Source organism: Scyliorhinus torazame, chromosome 9 (assembly GCF_047496885.1).
Source record: "Scyliorhinus torazame isolate Kashiwa2021f chromosome 9, sScyTor2.1, whole genome shotgun sequence".
Taxonomy (NCBI): domain Eukaryota; kingdom Metazoa; phylum Chordata; class Chondrichthyes; order Carcharhiniformes; family Scyliorhinidae; genus Scyliorhinus; species Scyliorhinus torazame.
The window spans coordinates 61,091,636-61,116,159 of NC_092715.1; the positions used below are offsets into that span (position 1 = coordinate 61,091,636).

Here is a 24,524-nt window from a genome sequence, read left to right on the forward strand (position 1 = left end):
AAAAAGAACTTAAGAACCCGAAAGGGTAACTAGACCAGCAACAGGGGGTTTGGTGAACCCAAAACACCGAAGTTATTTTAGCCAAAAGGTGAAAATAGGTATTGACTGGGCGCCATGCTTATAAACATGTTTGTTTTAGCACACAGTTTGATTCTAATAGCTGATTACCACATTGTGAACCTGGAGATGCTAAACTAGTTTACTGAATGTTTAGCACTCGAGTGCTGATTAGACTCGATTGTTCTGGATCAGTATATATTGGCTCCTTGCACCCACTTCCACGAGTTTCTGGCTGGCGCACAGCAGTACGTTGTTGGATGGCTCGGGGACTGACAAAGAGGAATCATACATTCTCAGATATTGCACTTTGATCCTGGGAGAAGAGGTCCAGAGGAAGAGGAAGGATGCCCCATACCCGTAGAGGCATAGGGTAAACATCGCCCTCCTCACCCTTTTGTCCCGCTCTCCTGGAGCGGCTGGTGCCGCTCTGCCTGGCCTCATGTCTTCCTTCCATTCTTCTTCCCAGCCATGGGGATCCCTAACAATAGGCCCATGACCAAGCTTTCTTGGTGATTCCTTTGAGGTGTCCAAAATGTAGAGCAGCGCAGCACTTTCTCTTTTTTGGTGAAGTCCTGAGAGAAGTTCTGGAATAAATGTTGACAGAGTGTTCATAGAGTTTAACAAAGTGTCCCAGAGAGTCTGCCGATATGTTCCATGTGTCCTCCTCACAGCTCCAGCAGCAAGTAAACATGGAATGCTGAGTATCACTTTAAGTAGCACTTAGAAACCACGTCGACACCATGTTTTCTCCCAAACAGTTGGTTGCTGTTACGGGAGGGCATTAGGACAATCACGAAACACCAAACCGCCACGCAGCCTCCTTAGGAAGAACCAGCAGGCACGTTAAGTGGCAATCATCTCCATTACGAGCATCCGGGCAACCCATTCCTAACACATTTTGTGGCTCCTTTTCCAAGGTAGCTAAACGCAGGATAAACCTGTGCTTCAGCTCCAGTACCCATCTTGGCCACCTCCGAGGATATTTGGCACCTGAACATATTGCTGGAAATCACCCTGTTAATCTTTTCATTATTAGACATCTGGAAACGGAATCTATAGACTCCTGCAGTTCTAGTCATTTCTTCTTTATAAGTGCATTTAAAAACCAACCAACTGGATCTCAGTGGCTCAGTGTGCTCAATGAGTGGTTGAGCTTTCTAGCTGAGTGGTTGAGCTGTGAAGTAATTGTGCTAACCATCATGGAGGGAGTAGATTCAATCCCCACACGACGTTCATAGAATCATAGAACTTACAGTGCAGAAGGAGGCCATTCGGTCCATCGAGTCTGCACCGGCTCTTGGAAAGAACACCTTACCCAAGCCCAAACCTCCACCCTATCCCCATAACCCAGTAACTCTACCCAACACGAAGGGCAATTTTGGACACTAAGGGCAATCTAGCATGATCAATCCACCTAACCTGCACATCTTTGGACTGTGGGAGGAAACCGGAGCACCCGGAGGAAACCCACGCACACACGGGGAGAACGTGCAGACTCCGCACAGACAGTGACCCAAGCCAGGAATCGAACCTGGGACCCTGAAGCTGTGAAGCGATTGTGCTAACCACTATGCTACCGAGCTGCCCATGTTGAACGAATTGATTTCATTCGGGGCACTGCAGTTGGCCTCAGCTCTAATAGATGAAGAAGGGAAAATGTTGGCCAAGTTCCCCAACCCTGATCTCTAACCAGTGGGGTGCATATCATTTAGATGCTGGTTGAGTAAAAATGAACTGCCAACACTTACACTTGGCTCACATGTGAATAATGGTCACTTGGGTAAGGAGTCAACAAATTCAAGTGATATGGGCAAGGAAAGAAACTGAAACCATTCTTGCTTTAAATTTGGATCCAGATAACATGAATCTAACTTCATATAGTATTTTAGATCCTTATTTGTTCCTTTCTCTTATATATGAATGTGAATTTTTACTGAGGTTGAAACACAACATTTTGCACTGATCTTCCAAGGTTATAAATTCATTATTTCTGCATTTGTATGTTTACAGCTATTTTCCAAGGCAGGGATGTACACACTGTGATCTCTGAGACGGACAGAGAGAGAAACAGAAGAGAAGGAGACAGAAAGAAAGAGAAGTGAAGAAGAGAGAGAGAGATTTTTTTGGGGAGAATTACCAGTAACAGTTTTCATAGTTAAGGGTCCCGAGATCTGAGATGACAGACTTGGGGTGGGGTGCAGCCAAGTAAAATTTAATATGTAGCAATCTGGCCTGAAAAAGTGCACTGATGTGGTCAACAATATTCAAGTGTAGAGAAGTCTGTCTGTGTTCAAAGAATGACCCAAATTTATCTCAATCCATCTGAAGGGAGGGGAGAAAAAGGGTGGGACTGTTCTTGGGAGGGGGTAACCTCCCAAGAACAGTAACCCCCCCCCCCCCGCCATGATGAAATGATGAAACAGGCTGTAGAAGAAGTTTTACCCTTTATACACCTTCCTTAAGTCAGAATCGGTCAGGACTCAAGCTGCTTCTGCCAGCTTTGCTCTCCTTGACTGTAAAGGATTCTGTATTTGGGAGGGAGGGAAGAGAGAAAGTAAGAGAGATAGGGCGGAATTTTCCTTCTTTGTTTGCTAAGTGCTGGTTCAGGTGAGAAAAGCGGTGTCCAGCACCCGGCTGCACAGCCAGCTTTCCTCCCATATATTCCACCACTTCGGACGAAAATGTGCTGGAGGCGTGTCAGAGCCGGCCCCGCTGGCAATGAGCTCCCTTCTCCAGCATAAAAATTAAAAAACAGAACCAACACCACACTGGCAGAGGGAACACACCCACATGCACATGGGGAACCCACCCCCATGGACAGGGGGAACCACATGGACACAAGGAACTCCCCATCCCCCCAACAGACACAGGGAATTCCCCCTAGCCCCCCCGCAATGGAGATGGAGCTCCCTAGAGGAAGTCCCATCCTGACAGGGGGCACTCCCAGAGTACTGCCCAGGTATGTCCCTCTTCCCTCCCTGGAGGTTGTACATACCTGTGTGACCCCTGGAATAGTCTCTTTGCCTGGTGTACATTGCTGTAGACCTGCTGTAAACTTTGTGACTGCACGTCGGGAAGGAGGGAAATCCTATTGTGGGGGGATACATTGGGGAAACCTGCTAAATGAGATTTAAATGAGGTTCCCGACCTTCCTGAGTGGGAACCTCATTATGTCAATGGCAGTGAGCAAGGACAATCGGTCGAGGGATCTCGTCGGTGAGATTCCCGTTTATGACCTCTCATGGGATCTTACGCCATTTAGTGTGCGCAAAATCCCAGCCATGGCGTTGAACATAAATTCCCTGAACCTGATGACCTACATCCTATGGTTTTGAAAGCTGCAGAAGTGGTGGATGCACTCATTTTGATATTCCACAACTCCTCTATATTCTCAAACCTCCTCTGTGACTTGGAGAGTAGCTAATCTCACCGCACTATTCCAGAAAAAGGTGCAAGTTAAACGGGATCTATAATGTGAGGAAATCTGAAATGATCCATTTTGTAGGAAGAATAGAAAAGCAGTTTTTAAAAAAGATTAGAAACAATTAAGTGTTGCTTTACAGGGGTATTTGCATGCCCTTGTACACAAATCACAGGAACTTAATATGCAGGTACAGCAAACAATTAAGAAGGCATATGGGCTGGGCAACACGGTGGCTCAGTGGATTAGCCCAGCTGCATCACAGCGCCGATGTCCCAGGTTCGATCCCGGCTCTGGGTCACTGTCCGTGTGGAATTTGCACATTCTCCCTGTATTTGCGTGGGTTTCGCCCCCAAAACCCAAAGATGTGCAGGGTAGGTGGATTGAACATGCAAAATTGCCCCTTAATTGGAAAAAAATAAATTGGGTACTCTGAATTTATTTTTTTTAAAAGACATATGGTATGTTTCCTCTAGTAGAAGGTTAACCATGATTTTGTTGAAGGGTGGATCAGGATTAAAGGGCCACATGGCTTACATCTGCTCTTATTACTTGTGTTCTTTTAAATATCTTGTTGTGTGGGAACAGAAAATGAACCCATTCAGGATGAAGGCAGTTCTGCAGGGAGATGGACAAAAGCCCTGTTGTGGCCAGAGCAGGAGAGAGAATTTGTTAAGCGGGGAGTGGAATGTAAATAATTATAAAACAGTGGGCGCAATTTGAAGCCGGAAAAGCAGATTCCCGTTTTGGGTGCGTGTAGAGGGTTGTTTTTCGGCGCCTACAGCACTGAGGAATGGCTCCGCTATCAACTGTGCTTTCTTTTGGCCTTGGCGAAGAAAGCCCCGCCAAGGCTGCACTTACCTCACTTCCTGCACTGATGAGCTGAACTCGTCACAGCAGGAAGAGATTGGAGCACCATTTTTAAATGCAGTCCCCATCTCTTGGCCCCTCTCGGACTCTCCACTGCAGAGTCAGGACCGCCCCAACGTGCCTCTTAGGAGGTTCTCGAGCCCCCCCTCACCCCACCTCTTGAGGGCAGGGCAACCCCAGGCCCGATCCCTGGCACGGGCTATTTGGCACCCGGGTGGCAGTGCCAAGGTGCCCAGGTGGCAGCGGGAATGCCAGGGTACCACCCTGCCCAGAACCCGACCACCCGGGGGTCTCCATGGCCTTGGAGCGCCCCCAGGTGCCTGGTCCTTGTTCGTATGGACCAGTGGTAAACAGCGTCATGACGATGTCTCCCAGGAGCAGGGGTACATTCCCAGGCCTCAGGAGAATCAAGCACTGACTTATTTAAATGAGCCTTACGGCTCACTTGGATATATAAATCTGGATCTCACCCAGCAAGGGCGAGATCCAGATTGTGACGACTCGCGAGGTATCGTTAGATCTCACAAGATGTTCTGAGCATCGCAAATATCGCGAGAGGCCTCTCGCGAGATTTAATGGCCTTGCCGCGTCACCGAGTCAGGCACAATGAGGCCGTTCGATTGAGCCCAGTATTTCCCTTGTTGTACCAGATTCGCAGGGGAATGAACCTCTGCCTTAATGATGGCATTCCTTTTTCCTGACAACCCTGGTGAGACCAGAGCACCATCCCTGAATACTTATGCTGTCTGGAGTGGGATTTATGTTCAGCAGGGTCCCTGCCGTCGGCTGTCCTCCATTCGACGGTGATGCCACTCAGGGTCACAGGTTTCTGCCATATCAAGCCGATTCCCCACCCATGGATCTTTGGGCACTAGGGAAGGTTCTCCATGAGGGAGTGGGATCCGGAGAGCAGGTTTTTCTTCCTTCTCTGCTGCTGTTCTGCCTCATCGTTAAGATGTTGCGACTCAAAGTGTGATGCAGCTTGAACAATTGGTAGCAAGCCCCTCCCAGGCATTAATGCCAACACTGCTATCTTCAAGGAGAGCTTCCGAGTGTTTTTGTAGCATTTTATTTGTGCTCCTTGGAATGTTGGGAAAAGAAGATCCAGTGGGGGAGACGCTTTTTTAAAAACATATTTTTTATTGCCATTTTTCAATTTTTACAGAATAACGATTTAACGAATAGTGCACCAGATATTTACATGTTTTTTAAAGACATTTAGAGTACCCAATTAATTTTTTTTGAATTATGGGGCAATTTAGTATGGCCAATTAACCTACTCTGCACATCTTTGCGTTGTGAGGGTGAGACCCATGCAGACACGGGAAGAATGTGCAAACTCCACACAGGCAGTTACCCGGAGCCAGGATCGAACTGATATACTGGCAGTTTTCTATTTACATACTTCTTAAAATACATTTCCCCCTCCCCCCACTCCCCTCCCCATTGGTAGTCCCCTCTTCCACCCTTGGTGTCATAATACTGAGCTCTGCTCCTCTTTTCTACATTTTTGTTGTTGACCTTGTGGGTTCGGGGGTGGGGGCTTCCTGCCCCCTCCCTTCCCTTTATTCCCCATATTTCTCTCTGTGACTCCCTTGAGTTCATTCCTCCTCTCCTCCCCCCTTCCCTCTTTGCTCCAACTCATTGCATGTGTTCTTGTCTGCTCTCCCCCTTCCCCTCCTCCCTCTCTCTTTCCCTAGTTGCTGTTGGCCTCGAACAGGTCTTGGAACAGTCTGATGAATGGCCCCCACGTTTTGTGGAAGCCCTCGTCTGACCCACGGATGGGGCATTTGATCTTCTCTAGGTGGATAAATTCCGACAGGTCTGCCAGCCAACCAGCCTGCCCGAAGACTGCCACTCCCGGGCACGGCTCCACTCTCACCCCCACACCTTGGACATCACCTTGAAGAAAGCTGTCCAAAACCCGACCAGTCTGGGGCAGGCTCAGAACATGTGGGAGTAGTTGGCCGGGCCTCCCTGGCACCATTCACATTTATCCACCACGTCCAGGAAGAACTTGTTCATTCGAGTTCTGATTAGATGAGATCTGTGCACCACTTTAAACTGCATAAGACTTAGCCTGGCACAGGAGGAGGTGGAGTTGGGCCTACTCAGTGCCTCGCTCCAGAGTCCCCAACCCACTTCTGTCCCCAGGTCCGCTCCCATTTTCACCTGCCTTTGTCCAGCGGTAGTCTTGCCCTATCCAGCAACCATCCGTATGTTTCCACAGTTCCCCCCTTCATTACTGCCCTATCCTATTAGTTCCTCTAGTAATGTGTCTCAGGGCCCTGGGGTATTTTGCTGTCTCCTTGTGGAGCAAGTGTTTGATTTGGAGGTGTCTGAGTCCCTGTCCTATCGGCAGGTCCAGGTCCTCTGTCAGTTCACCCAAGGTTGCTAGTCTGTCCTCTATGTCAAAGTCCCTGACTGCTAGCTTCCTCTGTTCTGACTCCATCTTTTAAAGATGGTGTCGAGCATGGCTGGTGGGAACTTGTTGTTTCCGCAGATGGCAGCCATGAGGGACATCTCGGTTAGACTGAAATGCTGCCTCATTTGATTCCATATCTTTAGTTTTGCTACCACCACTGGGCAGCATGTGTATTTCATCGGGGGGGGGGGGGGGGGGGGGGGGGGATGGGAGCGCTACCATGGCGAGTACCTGGACGGTTGTTCTCTTGCAGGAAGACTCCTTCATTCTCACCCATTCCATGTTGGGTTTACGTATCCATCTCCTCACCCTCTCAGCTGTGGATGCCCAGTGGTAGTATTGTAGATTCGGCAGGACCACACCACCCATATGTTTCCTCCTTTGAGGTGCGATTTAGGGATCCCTGGGTTCTTTACCTGCCCCCCCCCCCCCACACACACACACACAAACACCATGATCATTTTGCCTATATTATGGAAATAGGCCTTGGGGATGTAGATCGGGATGGATCTAAACAAGAAGAGGAAACTCAGCGGGAAGAAGAAAGCGGGAGTGCATCTCACCTCTTGTCGATCCTTTTTAACTTCCTCTCCAGACTGGTCAGATTCCACTATGTGCAGTCATGGGCTATCTGGATCCCTAGGTAGCGGGATTCGCTTTGGGCTAGCTTGAATGGCAGTCCTTCCAGCTCTGTCCCTCCCCCGTTTGGGTTCACCGGGAATGTCTCTCTCTTGCCCAGGTTGAGTTTGTAGCCTGAGAAGGCTCTGAACTCTTCCAGGAGCTTCATGATTACTTTCAGGCCATTCTGTGGGTCTGAGATGTAGAGGAGCAGGTCATCCGCATAGAGTGAGACTCTGCTCTTTGCCCCCTCTTTGAATACCCTTGCAGCTTTTCGTGTCACCCATAGCGATCGCCAGGGCAAACAACAGCGAAGACAGTGGGCATCCCTGCCTTGTGCCTCTGTACAGCTGGAATTATTCAGAGCTGGCGTTGTTGGTCCGAATGCTCGCCTTGGGGACGTTGTACAGTAGTTTCACCCATGAGGTGAACCCCATCCCCAGCCCAAACCACTCCAGTACCTCAATGAGGTACTTCCACTTGACTCTGTCGAAGGCCTTTTCTGCATCCAGGGAGACGATCACCTCTGGTGTTCTCTCCCCGGATAGGGTTATTATTACATTCATCAGTCGCCTGATGCTCAAGTAGCTGTCTACCCTTAACAAAGCCCATCTGGTCCTCTGCGACCACCTCCAGTACGCAGTTCTCCAGTCTTTGGCTAGGCGCTTCGCGAGTATCTTCGCGTCAACGTTGAGCAACGAAATGGATCATATGATCCGCATTCCATCGGGTTTTTGTCTTTTTTGCCTAACAGCGATATCGTAGCCTGTGTTAGAGTAGGAGGCAAGGTATTCCTCGCTAGCGAGTCTGCAAACATATTCCTTAGGTTTGGAGCCAGGGCTGGTGTGAATTTTTTATTGAAGTCTGCCGGGAACCCGTCAGGTCCCGGTGTCTTCCACGCTTGCATGAAGCTGATGCTTTCCATGATCTCTCCCAGTCCTATTGGTGCTTCCAGTTCCCCCTGCCTGTCATCCCTGACGACCGGCATGTCCAATCCATCGAGTGACTTACCAGCACACCCAGACACCCTCATTGGATTGGATTGGATTTGTTTCTTGTCATGTGTACCGAGGTACAGTGAAAAATATTTTTCTGCTAGCAGTTCAACAGATCATTAAGTACATGAAAAGAAAAGGAAATAAATGAAAATACATAATAGGGAAACACAAGGTACACAATGTAACTACATAACACCGGCATCGGGTGAAGCATACATGGGTGTAGTATTAATGAGATCAGTCCATAAAAGGGTTGTTTAGGAGTCTGGTAACAGCAGGGAAGAAGCTGTTTTGAATCTGTTTGTGCGTGTTCACAGACTTTTGTATCTCCTGTCCAATGGAAGAAGTTGGAAGAGTGAGTAAGCCAGGTGGGAGGGGTCTTTGATTATGCTGCCCGCTTTCCCCAGGCAGCGGGAGGTGTAGATGGAGTCAATGGATGGGAGGCAGGTTTGTGTGATGGACTGGGCTGTGTTCACGACTCTGAAGTTTCTTGCGGTCTTGGGCCGAGCAGTTGCCATACCAGGCTGTGATGCAGCCCGATAGGATGCTTTCTATGGTGCATCTGTAAAAGTTGGTAAAAGTTAATGAGGACATGCCGGATTTCCTTAATTTCCTGAGGAAGCATTGGCGCTGTTGTCGCATGGGTGGGCCAGGACAGATTTTTGGAGATTTTTGGACATGCTACAGTATAGCAAAGTCTATCAATGGACAATCTGTGACCTTATTTGCCCAAATCACCCCTATTTATTGAATCATACCACATCGATGGCAGCCATTCGGTCCATTGTGCCCATGTTGGCTCTTCGTAAGACCAATCCAATTAGACCCACGTACTCCCTTGCTTCTTCTCCATAGCCTTGCAAATGTTTATTTTCCAATTCCCTTTTAAAGTTTTCATTGAATCTACTTCTACCACCCTTTCAGGCAATGCATTTGGATCATAACAACTTGCTTTGTCAAGAAAATTGTTTAACATCCTTCTGGCTCACCACCAATTTGATTGAAGTATTTGAACTGGCAGCCAAGCACCTTGCTACAGGACAACTGCAAAAGAGAGAGCACCGTGATTATTAAAATCAAAATGTGATTTCTCTGCGCGTAAAATTACAAGGTATTAACTTAACAAACTTATACATTCATGCCAGGCCTAGTTTTCGTCGCACAAACTGGTTTGAACCAGTTGGCCGAGAGTGTAAACATGTCATGGAAAAAGTGGGAGTGTTCGACCTAACGCCCTTTGGAAAATTCACTGTGAAGGGAAAGGACTCCACAAAACTTCTGGACCACCTGATTGCAAATGTCGTTCCAAAGGTATAAAGATGTCAGTCCTAGATGTAAGAATGAAAAACTAACAACAGAGGTATTCATTTTGACAGAAAATACCCACTTTTCAAAGGTGTAGATGAGAGGTCCTGAGGTAATATCCAATAAATCACCATTTTATGGAACTGACGGTCAAGAGAAATTTGTAATTTACAAGTGTTCGATGCTGTCAATCTGACTCACAAATCATGTATAGTCAAATTTAGCTCCTTAATTCAAACCTTGACTCCCAAATATCACCTCCATCTTCCTTTCCAAGATTCTGGAAATAGTCATTACTCCACAACCCTACGGCCACCAAATCATGACACTCTCTGTCAAAACTCTAAAGATATTCTTTGTGTCTGCTACCGTGGTGTGTTCCCCTTTCTCATCTTCCTCAACTTGATCACTCTGTCCGATATAGTGAACCATATCATTTTCCTTTGCAGCTAATGTGACAGTGTCTCACATGGCTGCACTCCTGCTTATCCCACTGCAGCACGCCTATCTCCTAGAATGGCTTCTCCAGCATGCACATGGTCACCAAACCATACATCAAAGTTCTACTCTCGGACCTCTTTTGTTTCTCATCAGTATGCTGTACCACCATTGCAAAGCTGACAGTACCTGACTTTGTCTCCCGCAGTGTTTTTTTATTCCACTACTATCACTGTGCAATCGAACCTAAGGTCTGGCATCATTGCATATGACCACCTCGCAAACTGCGGCTTTCCAATTTGGTTTTGATGATAACTCCTTCAAATTTGATGTAAAAGCAGAAAATATGAAAAAATGCAGACTATCATTTTCAGTATAGGTAAAGTGATGAAATTCCCAGAAAATGCAGATGACAAAAGTATGTGGCCCCTCTTTTTTCACCTTTAATTTGCCCTCCTTTCCCACAGGTGGGCTACATCAACATCAGTCATATGATTACCCCAAGAGGCCGGGTTTATGCTGAGGTGACAATCAGCCACACGTCAGAAGAGGAGTTCTTACTAGTGACAGGATCGGGGTCAGAGCTTCATGACCTAAGGTGAGCATGGATTTTTTAAAAATGTTCTGAAATGGATTTTTGTAAATTTTACTTTTTATTGATCAATTCAATAGAGTGCACAAGAAAAGGCTAACTCCCTTTATTTTGCACAGACTTTTCAATGATATACAGGTTCGATTGTGCATTTTTAAAAACAAGACAAAACTTTGACATTTGTGGGCGCGATTTAACGGGAAAATTTCTAGGCGTCATTTGGGCGCGAAGGGTAGGGTATTTCTCCACAGCAAGATCACGGCCTGTATTTAACGGCTCACAGTGCCGAAAATGAGCCCCAATTACTGGCTGTCTCTCTCTGTCTGTTTCGTCAGACTCCCGCCTTAGTGCTTGCCACTAACAATGGGGAGCTGCTTTTAAACGCTCCCTCACCACTCACTCCCAGTCAACACACGAGCTCACTTTGGGGAGGCCGACCTGGACAGGGTTCTTGACGCTGTGAATGAGAGACGGGGCATCTTGTTCTCTTTATGGGGTTGGACGACTAGCAGCAGGGTCATCAATACCACCTGGGAGGCAGTGGCAGTGGCTGTCAGTGCGGGCAGCATGACCAGAAAGACCAGCGTCCAATGTCGGAAGAAGATCAACGAACTCCACCGAGCTGCAAGGGTCATTTACCACCTCACTCCTGGCATCAGTTCCGTCGCCAGCCCTCAAATTCCCAAACCCACCCCCCCAACAGATCACTGGCTGACACCTCGCACTCTCGCCACATCCGATCTGCGTGCTTGTTCCTCAGCATCCCCTGGCACCCATCAGCACAACCCCTTCATGGTCAGTTGCGGTGCCCACACTTGCCATAGACCACCCCCTCGATCCATCAAGCGCACATTGCACAAAGCCTTCTATTTGTATCAGCAGAAGAAATAGCCCATCTTAAGTGGGAAAGGGGCAAGACAGGGTGCGGAGTACTACAGATCTGTGTCCTCACCCACTATAAGGAACGGGCCCAGAATTGTGCGGCTGTCAGAAGTCACCAACAGCGAAGTTGGCCTGCGCTGCAGAGGTGAGGATCCACTGCCCCTTCACCCAGGTGACCAATCTCAAGTGCGCTGTTCGTGTCAGACAAAATGACCCATCCCTCTCACTGACCACATGTCCATTCTCTCGCAGGTTCTCGATCTGATGGGGCCGGTTGGGAGGTACAGATGGAGGAGCTCCAGAGGCCTCTGCGTCATCTGGCTCTGCCAGTCCTGGCGCCTCCCTGTTGGCTGCACCATGGCCGGAGTGCCCCGGAAATGTCTACCTTGCTGTGTATGGCACAAGTCCCTCAGTAACTGGGGAAGATGTCGAGATCCTCAGCCATGGTTATCACAGACTGAGCCATGCCTTGGGCACCACCACTCAAGATGTTGATGTCGTGCTCCAGGCTTTCCACTGCGGTCACCATCCTAGCATCGTTGGCTTCGGTGCCACTCGTTGTTAGCATCATCTCCTGAGCCTGTAGCCTTTGGGACTACTCCAATCAGCTATGCACTCACTGGAATGTCACTGACAGCTCCTCCTGAATCTCACGGCCGTGTGCTAGCTTTTGTACCAGCTCTGGGATAACCTTGCCCAGAGGCCCGGCATCTGACTGGGATTCAGCTGAGTCCTGGAATCTAGAAGGCCTTTGACTGCTGACTCCCTTTGATATTCCTGTCTCCACCTGGTGTGCATCAGCAACAGTGTGGTGCTCACCAGATTGTGCCCCAGGGGTCTGCCCGCTAATGTCACCCACTGAGGTGTGTGTCTCTGCGCTGGTGGAAAGTGTGGGTGATAGCTGTGACACCTCAATGGGGGTCTCCTCGAAGTTCTCCTCCGAGGTGGTTGCTTGGGTGGCAGCAGGTGGGGGAGGGAACAACTCCAGAGGCTCGGCCCCATCAGATCGAGATCCTGCGAGAGAATGGACATGTGGTCAGTGAGAGGGATGGGTAATTTTGTCTGACATGAACAACGCACTTGAGATAGGTCACCTGGGTGAAGGGGCAGTGGATCCTCACCTCTGCAGAGCAGGCCAACCTCGCTGTCGGTGACTGATCTCTGTTCTGACAACCCCACGATTTCGGGGCCCGTTCCTCATAGTGGGTGAGGACACAGATCTGTCGTACTCCGCACCCCGTCTTGACCCTCGTCAACCTGGTCGCCAGTCCTCCTGGTCAGTGCCTGCACTGACAGCCACTGCCTTCCCAGGCTGTATTGGTGGCCCTGCTGCTGGTCCTCCTACCCCTTTGGGGGAACAGGGCGTCCTGTCTCTCATCGTCTCCGTCAGGAAGCCTGGCCATGTCGGCATCCCCAAAGCGAGGAGCAGGTCTCTGCGCTGCCATGCTTGTGTGTTAACTGGGAGTGATTGGTGAGGGAGCGTTTAAAAGCAGCTCCCCCGTGTTAAAGGTGAGACCCTGAGGCGCAAGTCTGGTGAATCAGACAGCGAGTAATGACGAAAAGCTCGTGGGGCTCTGTTATCCGTTATGCATCTCTTCCCATATTTTGTCTCCATTGAAATCAACGGGAATGAAAATCAGGAAAAGTGTACAAAAATGGCTGATCCAATTTCACCTGCTTTACTCTTACCACAAAAATTAACCCCAAGGGCACGAGTGAACTGATTCAGTTTGTGTCATTTATAAATTATTGGCCAAACATCTTGAAACTCAGTATTGGTTGGCTTAGTGGTAAATTTATAATTGACTGAAATGGAACTCCTGGGGCTGTATATTATGCTTCCCCTGGGTTTGAATGCAGTGGGGGTCTTGTAAAATGCAGCACATGACCTGCCTACTTGCCTTCTCTCGACCTGTCTCAAATTGTATGGGCCAGTGGAGGCGTCAGGTGCCCCCCACCCACTGTTAAACCTATTGAGGCCCTAAGTGGCCAATTATTGGCCACTTAAGGGACTCATCCTGCCCTCACTACTAGTTTACCTGCAATAAGGGACGACTCAAGCCAAGGTGAAATGCTGAAAACTTTAGCTGGGTGGTCAGGCAAGAGGGTGAGCATCTCCTTTAGGAGAGTCACCCCCAAGGACACACAATCTTTAACCCAAACCAGGCCCCTCCATGACCCTATTCCCCCACCCCCCCAAGCCCTTTCACAGGGGCCAGCCAGCCTCAGGTCTGGCCCCCATAACCTCTCATCTTTAGGAATTGCCTGTAGGGGCTGATTTAGCACAGTGGGCTAAACAGCTGGCTTGTAATGCAGAACAAGGCCAGAAGTGCAGGTTCAATTCCTGTACCGGCCTCCCCGAACAGGCGCTGGAATGTGGCGACTAGGGGCTTTTCACAGTAACTTCATTGAAGCCTACTTGTGACAATAAGCGATTATTATTAGTTCCATCGATAGCCACCACTTGGACCTTGGCGTTTCTGGAGCTTCAGAGTTGCTGGCCAATTGGAATGGTCAGTGGTTCTCTTAAGGCAGGTCTTCACCTTGAGATAGGGTTGGATGTCGCACCATCCCAGCAGACCTTTTACCTGTTGTTGGGAGGGGTTAGAACATAGAACAGTATAGCAGAGTACAGGCCCTTCGGCCAATGATGTTGTGCCGTCCATTTATCCGAATCTAAGTTCAACCTAACCTACACTCCTTCAATTTACTGCTGTCCATGTGCCTGTCCAAGAGTCGCTTAAATGTCCCCAATGACTCTGACTCCACCACCTCTGCTGGCAGTGCATTCCACACACCCACCACTCTCTGCGCAAAGAACCTACCTCTGACATCTTCCCTATACCTTCCTCCAATCATCTTAAAATTATGTCCCCTCGTGACAGCCATTTCCGCCCTGTGGAAAAGTCTCTGGCTATCCACTCTATCCGTGCCTTTCATCACCTTGTACACCTCTCTTCCTTCTTCGCTCCAGTGAGAAAAGCCCTAGCTCACTCATCGTTTCTTCATAGGACATGCCCTCCAGTCCAGGCAGCATCCTGGTAAATCTCCTCTGCACCTTCTCCAAAGCATCCCCATCCTTCCTATAATGAGGCGATCAGAACTGGACACAATATTCCAAGTGTGGTCTAACCAGGGTTTTATAAAGCTGCAGCAAAACCTCGCGGCTCTTAAACTTAACCTACCTGTTAATGAAGGCCAACACACCATACGCCTTCTTAACAACCCTATCAACCTGGGTGGCAACTTTGAGGGATCTATGTACGTGGACCCCAAGATCCCTCTGTTCCTCCACACTTCCAAGAATCCTGACATTAACCCTGTATTCAGCATTCAAATTCAACCTTCCAAAATGAATCACTTTACATTTACCTAGGTTGAACTCCATCTGCCACTTCTCAGCCCAGCTCTGCATCCTGTCAATGTCCTGTTGTATCCTGCAACAGCCCTCGACACTATGTGCAACTCCATCAACCTTTGTGTCATCGGTAAACTTACTAACCCACCCTTCCACTTCCTCATCCAAGTCATTTATAAAAACCACAAAGAGCAGAAATCCCATAACAGATCCCTGCGGGACACCACTGGTCACCGACTTCCAGGCGGAATACTTTCCATCCACTACCACTCGCTGCCTTCTTTCAGCCAGCCAATTCTGTATCCAGACGGACAAATTTCCCTATATCCCATGCCCCTAACTTTCTGAATGAGCCTACCATGGGGTACCTTATGAAATGCCTTACTGAAATCCATATACACCACATCCACTGCCCGACCTTCATCAACGTGTCTCGTCACATCCTCAAAGAATTCAATGAGGCTTGTGAGGCATGACCTGCCCCTCACAAAACCATGCTGACTATCTTTAATGAAAGTATGTTTTGCTAAATAATCATAAATCCTATCTCTCAGAATCCTTTCCAATATTTTGCTCACCACAGACGTAAGACTGAATGGTCTGTAATTCCCTTTCTTGAACAGGGGAATAACATTTGCCTCCCTCCAATCATTCAGTACTACTCCAGTGGAGAGTGAGGACGCAAAGATCAGCGCCAACGGCGTAGCAATCTCCTCCCTCGCTTCCCGTAGTAACCTTGGGTATATCCCGTCAGGCCCAGGGAACTTATCTATCCTAATGCTTTTCAAAGATTCCAGCACATCCTCCTTCTTAATATCAACCTGTTTGAGTCTATTAACCTAGTTCACGCTGTTCTCACGAGCAACAAGGTCCCTCTCTCTAGTGAATACTGAAGCCAAATATTCATTTAGGACCTCCCCTATCTCCTCAGATTCTAGACACAAGTTCCCTCCATTATCCCTGATCGGCCCTACTCTCACTCTGATCATCCTCTTATTTCTCACATAAGTGTAGAACGCCTTGGGGTTTTCCCTGTTCCTTCCTGCCAGGGCTTTTTCATGTCCCCTTCTAGCTCTCCTAAGTTCATTTTTGAGTTCCTTCCTGGCTACCTTGTAACCCTCTAGAGCCGTGCCAGATCCTTGTTTCCTCAACCTTATGTAAGCTTCCTTCTTCTTCTTGACTAGAAGGTCCACTTCTCTTGTCATTGAAGGCTCCTTCACCCTCCCATTCCTTCCTCGTCTCAGTGGGACAAAACTATCTACCACTCGCAGCAAGTGCTCCTTAAACTAGCCCCAGATTACAATTGTGCATTTCCCCGAGAACAATTGTACCCACTTTATGCTCCTTGATGCGCAATCAATTACTCTCAAGACGAAGTGATTCATAACTGAAGGCTTTAATCTGCTAGAACTCTTCCCCAGCAGCTTCAATACAGAAAGTGAAGGCTGCTGGGACGGCACCGGTTCTTATACTCCGCCTCTCAGGGCGGAGCTATGTACATCAGCCAATGGTAGAGTCCTGGGTCTAACCAATGGTCATCCACCTCTCAGGTACTGCAATACCTGGTACTACCACATTCACCCCCTGTTAAAAAAAAAGAGCCCGGCGGGGTGATGGCCAGCGTTAATAGCCGCCTTTCGCATGGTATGACCAGGTATGGAGGTACCGTGATGTCGAGGGTAATAACAAAGTGTTCATAGTGCAGCAATCAGTCGATCGGGTGGCCTGGTCGTCCATCTGGAGCGTCTGGGCTTCAGCGGTGATTCTGATGATGATCCCGGCGGTTGCGACTCCAGGAGCGTGATGGCGTCCTCCCAGGCAGCTTTGTCACCCCTAGGCGGCGCTGTTGGGGCAAAAGGTGGACGGGGGGGAAGACGCCTGTAGGGGGCGTCGGTGTGTGTTCGGGCCTAGGCAGGAGCGGCGGGACTACTGACCCTCCAGTTAGGTGCTGTGGGGAGGGTGGGGGCAATGGTTCGGGTGCGCGTGGTGTTCCGGCGGGCGCCAGGTCCCGAAGGGAGACCGTGTCTTGGCGGCCGTCAGGGAACGCTACGTAGGCGTACTGGGGGTTGGCATGCAGCAACGGGTCCGACTTGTGCGCCCTCACATGTTTCCGAAGCAGGATGGGTCCTGGTGTCGCTAGCCAGGTTGGGAGCGAGGTCCCGGAGGAGGACTTCCTGGGGAAAACAAGGAGACGTTCATGAGGTGTCTGATTCGTGCTTGTACAGAGCAATGACCGGATGGAGTGGAGTATCACCGGGAGGACTTCCTGCCAGCGGGAGACTGGCAGATTCCTGGACCGTAGGGCCAGCAGGTCGGTCTTCCAGACCGTTCCGTTCTCCCTCTCTACCTGCCCGTTTCCCCGGGGGTTGTAACTGGTCGTCCTGCGCGAGGCGATGCCCTTGCTGAGCAGGAATTGACGCAGTTCGTCACTCATAAAGGAGGACCCCCTATCACTGTGAATGTATGCGGGGAAACCGAACAGTGCAAAGATGCTATGGAGGGCATTGATGACGGTGGCTGTGGTCATGTCTGGGGAGGGGATGGCGAATGGGAACCGGGGGTACTCGTCAATCACGTTAAGGAAGTACATATTGCGGTCGGTGGAGGGGAGGGGGCCTTTGAAATCCATGCTGAGGCGTTCAAAGGGACGGGAAGCCTTTATCAGGTGTGCCCTCTCTGGCCGGTAGAAGTGCGGTTTGCACTCCGCGCAGATTCGGCAGTCCCTGGTGACTGTCCTGACCTCCTCGATGGAGTCGGGCAGGTTGCGGGTCTTGATAAAATGAAAAAAATGAGTGACCCCCGGGTGGCAGAGGTCCTCGTGGAGGGATCGGAGGCGGTCCACTTGTGCGGTGGCACAACTGCCGCGGGACAGGGCATCAGGAGGCTCGTTCAGCTTCCCCGGACGGTACAAGATCTCGTAATTGTAGGTGGAGAGTTCTATCCTCCACCGCAAGATCTTGTCGTTCTTAATCTTGCCCCGCTGTGCATTATCGAACATGAAAGCAACCGACTGTTGGTCAGTGAGGAGAGTGAATCTCCTGCCGGCCAGGTAATGCCTCCAGTGTCGCACAGCTTCTACTATGGCCTGGCCCTCCTTTTCAACCGAGGAGTGGCAAATTTCGGAAGCATGGAGAGTACGGGAGAAGAAAGCCACAGGCCTGCCCGCTTGGTTGAGGGTGGCCGCCAGAACTACGGCGGACGCATCGCTCTCGACCTAGAAGGGGAGGGACTCGTCGATTGCGCGCATCGTGGCTTTTGCAATGTCTGCTTTGATGCGGCTGAAGGCCTGGCGGGCCTCCGTCGACAGGGGGAAGGTTGTGGACTGGATCAGGGGTCGGGCTTTGTCTGCGTAATTGGGGACCCACTGTGCATAATTGCTGAAGAACCCGAGGCAGCGCTTTAGGGCCTTGGGGCAGTGAGGGAGGGGGAACTCCATGAGGGGGCGCATGCACTCAGGGTCGGGGCCTATGACACCACTTCGCACTACGTAGCCTAGAATGGCTAGACGGTCGGTGCTAAACACGCATTTATCCTTATTGTATGTCAGGTTAAGGATTTTCACGGTCTGAAGAAATTTGCGGAGGTTGGTGTCGTGGTCCTGCTGGTCATGGCCGCAGATGGTGACGTTATCCAGATACGGGAACGTAAGCCGTAACCATCAACCATTCGGTCCATCTCTCGCTGGAAGACCGAGACTCCGTTTGTGACACCGAAGGGAACCCTTAAAAAGTGATAGAGCCGCCCATCTGCTTCGAAGGCAGTGTATTGGCGGTCACCATTACGGAGGGGTAGCTGGTGGTAGGCAAACTTGAGATCCACCGTGGAGAAAACCTTGTATTGCGCGATCCTGTTCACCAGGTCGGCTATACGGGGGAGAGGGTACGCATCCAGCTGCGTAAACCTGTTGATGGTCTGACTGTAGTCAATGACTACCCTATGTTTCTCCCCGGTCTTTACCACCACTACTTGAGCTCTCCAGGGACTGTTGCTCGCTTTGATGACCCCTTCCCTCAGCAGCCTTTGGACCTCCGACCTGATAAGGGGCATCTTGACAAATACATGAATAGGATGGGAATAGAGGGATACGGACCCAGGAAGTGTAGAAGACTGTAGTTTAGTCGGGCAGCATGGTCGGCACGGGCTTGGAGGGCCGAAGGGCCTGTTCCTGTGCTGTACATTTCTTTGTTCTTTGTATAAAGGTCCGGTCCTGGGCACTGTACCGTCTGCTCCTGGTGGAGACGGGTTTGCAATCTGGGATGAGGTTCGCAAAGAGGGAAGGCGGGTCGACCTTAAGGGTTGCGAGGCCGCAGACAGTAAGGGGGGGTATAGGGCCGCCAAATTGAAAAGTCAGGCTTTGCAAATGGCACTGGAAATCCAGCCCAAGGAGGATGGCTGCACAGAGGTGCGGCAGGACGTACAGGCGGAAATTGTGGAATTCCCTGCCTTGGACAGTGAGGTTCGCTAGGCAGAACCCCTTTATCTCCACCGAGTGTGACCCGGAGGCCAGGGAGATCCTTTGATTTACGGGATGGGTGACAAGAGAACAGTGCCTTACCGTGTCAGGGTGAACAAAGCTTTCCATGCTCCCAGAGTCAATCAGGCACAACGTCTCGTGGCCGTTGATGGAGATCGTCGTTGTAGCTTTTGCAAGCGTCCGGGGCCGAGTCACTGAGGCCAGCTGAAGTAATGGAGAGTTCTGGTCGGGCAGCATGTAGTCGGCTGTGCTGGGGGCCTGGGGCCCCATCCAAGATGGCGTCACCCATGGGTCGCACATGGTGTCTGGGGATGAAGAAGATGGTGGCGGCGAGGGACAAATGGCGGCGCCCACCCGTCCAGCGTGGTGTCCGGGGGGCAAAATGGCCGCGCCCACGGGTTGCACGTGGCCTTAGGATAGGGGGGTGGCGGTCAGGGCTGGGCGGTCAGGGCCTGAAAGGGGGGTTGCCGATAGTCGCCGGAAACCGCGGCCACGGCGCGGGCATGGCAGACCCCCACATAGTGGCCTTTCTTGCCGCACCCTTTGCAGGTGGCGGTGCGGGCCGGGCAGCGCGGGCGGGGATGATTCGCCTGCCCGCAGAAGAAACAGCGGTGTCCGGCGGCGTTAGAGGGCCGTCTCGCTGCGCAGGCTTGCGAGGTCAGGGGAAAGGTCTGAGGGGCTGCCGCTACGGGGTGCCACACAGCCCAGGGGGCCGCTGCGCGATCAGGTGCAAAGGACAGCGTGTTTTTATCCGCAACATCCATGGACCCTGCCAGGGCCCGTGCCTCTGTAAGTCCCAGAGTGTCCATTTCTAGGAGCCTTCGGTGGACATCGGGGGAGGTCATACCTGCCACGAAAACATCCCTGATCAAAAGTTCCGTGTGCTCACTCCCCGAAACTGGCGGGCAGCCACAGTTTCGGCCCAGCACCAGCAGCGCCCGGTAGAAGTCTTCCAACGTTTCCTCGGGGCTTTGCCTCCTAGTCGCCAGCAGGTGACGTGCGTAGACCTGGTTCACAGGGCGGATATAATGTCCTAGCAGCTCGATCGCGGCAGCATAATTCCCCGCTGCCTCGATAAGAGGGTAGATCCCAGGGCTGACCCGTGAGCGTAGGAGATGCATCTTTTGTCGGCGGCCGTGTCGAGGTAGCCCTTAAAGCACGCCAGCCAATGTTTGAAGATAGCAGCAGAATTGTCCGCGTGGATGCTGAGCTGGAGGCACTCCAGTTTGATACGGAGATCCATCCGTTCAACTGAAATTGTAGCTGATTAAATTGATGTGCAATCAATTACTCTGAAGACGAAGTGATTCATAAAGGGATTAAGGGTTATGGTGTTCGGGCCGGAAAGTGGAGCTGAGTCCACAAAAGATCAGCCATGATCTCATTGAATGGTGGAGCAGGCTCGGGGGGCCAGATGGCCTACTCCTGCTCCTAGTTCTTATGTTCTTATGTTCTTATAACTGAAGGCTTTAATCTGCTAGAACTCATCCCACGCAGCTTCGATACAGAAAGTGAAGGCTGCTGGGATGGCACCGGTTCTTATACTCCGCCTCTCAGGGCGGAGCTATGTACATCAGCCAATGGTAGACTCCTGGGCCTAACGAATAGTCATCCACCTTTCAGGTACCGCAATACCTGGTACTACCACACTCCTCAGCTCCTGTCTAATAGCAGTATAATTACCCCTCCCCAAATTAAATACCTTCCCATACTGTGTGTTCCTATCCCTCTCCATGACTATGGTAAAGGTCAAGGAGTTGTGGTCACTGTCAGCGAAATGCTCTCACACCGAGACATCTGACACCTGGCCTGGTTCGTTGCCAAGCACCAAATCCAATATGGCCTCCTCCCTAGTCGGCCTATCTACATATTGAGTCAGGAATCCTTCCTGTACACACCTGCCAAAATCTGCTCCATCCAAACCATTTGCACTAAGGAGGTTTCAGTCAATATTAGGGAAGTTGAAGTCACCCATGACAGCAACTCTGTTACTTTTCCAAGATTTGCCGCCCAATCTGTTCCTCCATCTCTCTGCTGCTATTGGGGGGTCTATAGAAAACTCCCAATAAAGTGACTGATCCTTTCTTGTTTCTGACTTCCACCCATACTGACTCAGTAGACAAACTCTCCTCGACTACCTCCTTTTCTGCAGCTGTGATGCACTCCCTAATTAACAGTGCCACTCCCCCTCCTCTTTTACCTCCCTCCCTATTCTTCTGAAAACATCTAAACCCCGGAACATCTAACAACCATTCCTGCCCTTGTGAAATCCATGTCTCCATAATGGCCACAATATCGTAGTTCCAAGTACTGATCCATGCTCTAAGTTCATCTCCCTTATTCCTGACACTCCTTGAGTGTCATGCCTGTAAAATCTGGGCTTGAACACAGGCCTAGAAATTCTGAGCACTGCCTGTTTTGTTTTCCTTTTGCCCCTCACCGTGATCAGGAAACAATCATATGTTCATATGAGCTAAAAATGCAATGCTCATCATATTGGTAAATACAAAAGGTTGGTGCGCAGTTCCGATGCCTGAAACAAGCCCTTTGCGCATTTACTTGTTCATTATAACCTTAAAAAGAGTAGCAGAATCTCTTCTGCTCATCTTACATATAATTTTCATTTATCTAGATATATAGAGGAAGAGGCAGCAAATGGTGGCTATGCTGTCGACATTCGAAATGTTACTGATGAGATCGGAGTGCTGGGTGTAGCAGGTCCATTTTCTCGGAAGGTTCTACAGAAGCTCACAACAGTAGATCTGAGTGGAAAAGCATTTAAATTCCTGCAGTGTAAGCCTATCACTGTGGCTGACATTCCCCTTACTGCTATGAGGATCTCCTACACAGGTTGGTGATTAACCAATGGTCAGGCTCACAGCAGTGCTTAAAACATTTTCACAAAGAAATATATAATTAGTTCTGCTTTCAGCCAGCAAAACCTAATAATGCAAGCAACTTTACAAACCAGTGTTCCTGGCGCAGAGCTTCACCTACCTGGAATGTTTACTTTGAATGTGGACATTCACCTTTTGTCATGAATTTCTCGCTATTAATTTTAATGATTTTCTGTAGGTTGTTAGAAATGATAGTTGGCAAGTGTAGGCCAATATAAAAAAATATTCATTTTTACGGGATGTGGACTTTACGGGATGTTGCCCTTCCCTCATTTCCCTAGAGAAGGTGGTGCTGATTTGCCTTCTAGAATTGCTGCAGACCATGTGGTGTAGGTATACCAACTGTGCTGTTAGGGAGGGAGTTCCATGATTTTGACCCAGCGACAGTGAAGGAACGGTGGTATATTCCCAAGTCAGGATGGTGAGTGACTTGGTTGTGGGGTTCCTATGTATCTGCTGCCCTTGTCCTTCTAGATGATAGTGGACGTGTGTTTGGAACATGCTGTCTATGGAACCTTAGTGAGTTGCTGTGGTGCATTTTCTAGATGTTCACACGGCTAGGGATATAGATCAAGAGGGCGAAAGAGAATGATGATGCACACATTGAAAATGGGGAGGGTCCTATGAGCAACTAAAGAGAAAAGCACAAGACATGGCAAAATGAGCGGAAGATTTGTCCAAAGGTAACAATCAGGAAGTTACGGGAAACGTATTCCCAAATGTCTCATTTGTGTTCCCAGGAGGTGAAACTCTGCATTGGGGGCAAACTTGTAAAATTAGCCCCAGTAGTGAGACATTAAACGTTTAGCATCTTGATAAAAGGGTCTGTTTGTCAAGTCGCAGGAGTCACTATATTGTCATGCAAAGGTGTGTAATTAAGAGCTATTTTGATTTTATTATGTGCATGTGAGCAAACTAATAACGTGTTTCCCAACATTGTTTATAACAGACAGCTTTTGAAGCAATGTAAGTTTTAGAGATTTTCTCCTTCTTGTCCAGGTTGTATTGCCTTCTTATCAAATACCATGTCCTTTTGGCTGTTTGAAACAGACAAAGTTGAGGGACTACCTCATCAGTCCAACCTTACAAAACTCAAAACATAAGGTCCAACATTGTATCTGATGCTGCAATCAGTCGGCACTTGCTAAACAATCCTGATTGTGCTAAGAATCACGCTGACAACCAAGTTAAGATCATCAGTCGGGCTCACAGTGTGGCTCAGTTACAAATGCCAAAAGTTACACATATTCACAGATAAGGCCCCATCCTTTGCAGATAGAAGGAGCATGTCCGCGCATTGCACCTTTTTTCAACCAAACAAAAGATTGGGGGACAGCAATTCCCTGGTTCATTCCCTATGATAAAGCCTTGACGAATCAGAGTCAACCTGCCTGCTTGGTAGTTAACTGTTCTCTGGTCTATTCTCCGTGGGAATGCCTCTACCAATCAGAATCCACGAGCCAAGCGATCACCATACTGTACAAATTGATATTCCCTTTAATGCTGGTATTCTTGCGCACTGTTCTGATGAGTACAATGTGAAAAGCTTTGACAGAATGTCTTTTTTTCAGCAATATTATTAATTCCTTTGAACACTCTTAAAGCCCAGATCGTGTCTCATCTCCCCATCTTCACACTACCATTATTTTATTTTTTGAATCATAAATCACACTGGATTTCTCAAATTCAAAATCCTAGAATTTTCCTTCTCGTTGTCCACTCCAACTTGTCAATGCCCTTTTAAAGATAGGGACCCAAATATTGTACTCAATATTTCAAATGCAGCCTTTCCTAGGATCTGTAAAAGTTTAAATAACTACTTTCAACTTGTAATCCAATGTTCCAGCAGTATACTCTATACTTTAGTAGCCTTATTGATTAGTGAGTGCATTTCCTGTCAACTTCCCCAAATAGATAATGACAAATTTGCTCCAATTCTCTCGAAACTCAGCTGGCTCTGCCTGTCTCCAGACAAATGTAATAGCCCAATTATCACATTATGCACAGCCTGAAAACACTGCAATTGTGCTTCTATTTTTATAAATATAAATCCTGTCTGAACAGTGTCTTGTAACTAGTCTTAACATATAGAGCAAATTTGAGAAATATGGGGCTTGACTTTCCTGGCCCAATGGAGATAGGGTTTGTGGTAAACCACTGTGGTATATTATATTTATTGTGGTAAG

General features: G+C 49.2%; 1 protein-coding gene across 3 annotated transcripts in view; it reads left to right on the forward strand.

Moving 5' to 3' along the window:
- dmgdh (dimethylglycine dehydrogenase) overlaps nt 1-24,524 on the forward strand; it is a 249,086-nt gene that overhangs the window by 148,605 nt on the left and 75,957 nt on the right. For all 3 annotated transcript variants that reach the window (XM_072515994.1, XM_072515993.1, XM_072515995.1), the window contains 3 exons: nt 9,538-9,703; nt 10,603-10,733; nt 22,074-22,291. In XM_072515994.1, coding sequence (XP_072372095.1) covers nt 9,538-9,703; nt 10,603-10,733; nt 22,074-22,291 — 515 coding nt within the window. The remainder of the gene's footprint in view (nt 1-9,537; nt 9,704-10,602; nt 10,734-22,073; nt 22,292-24,524) is intronic.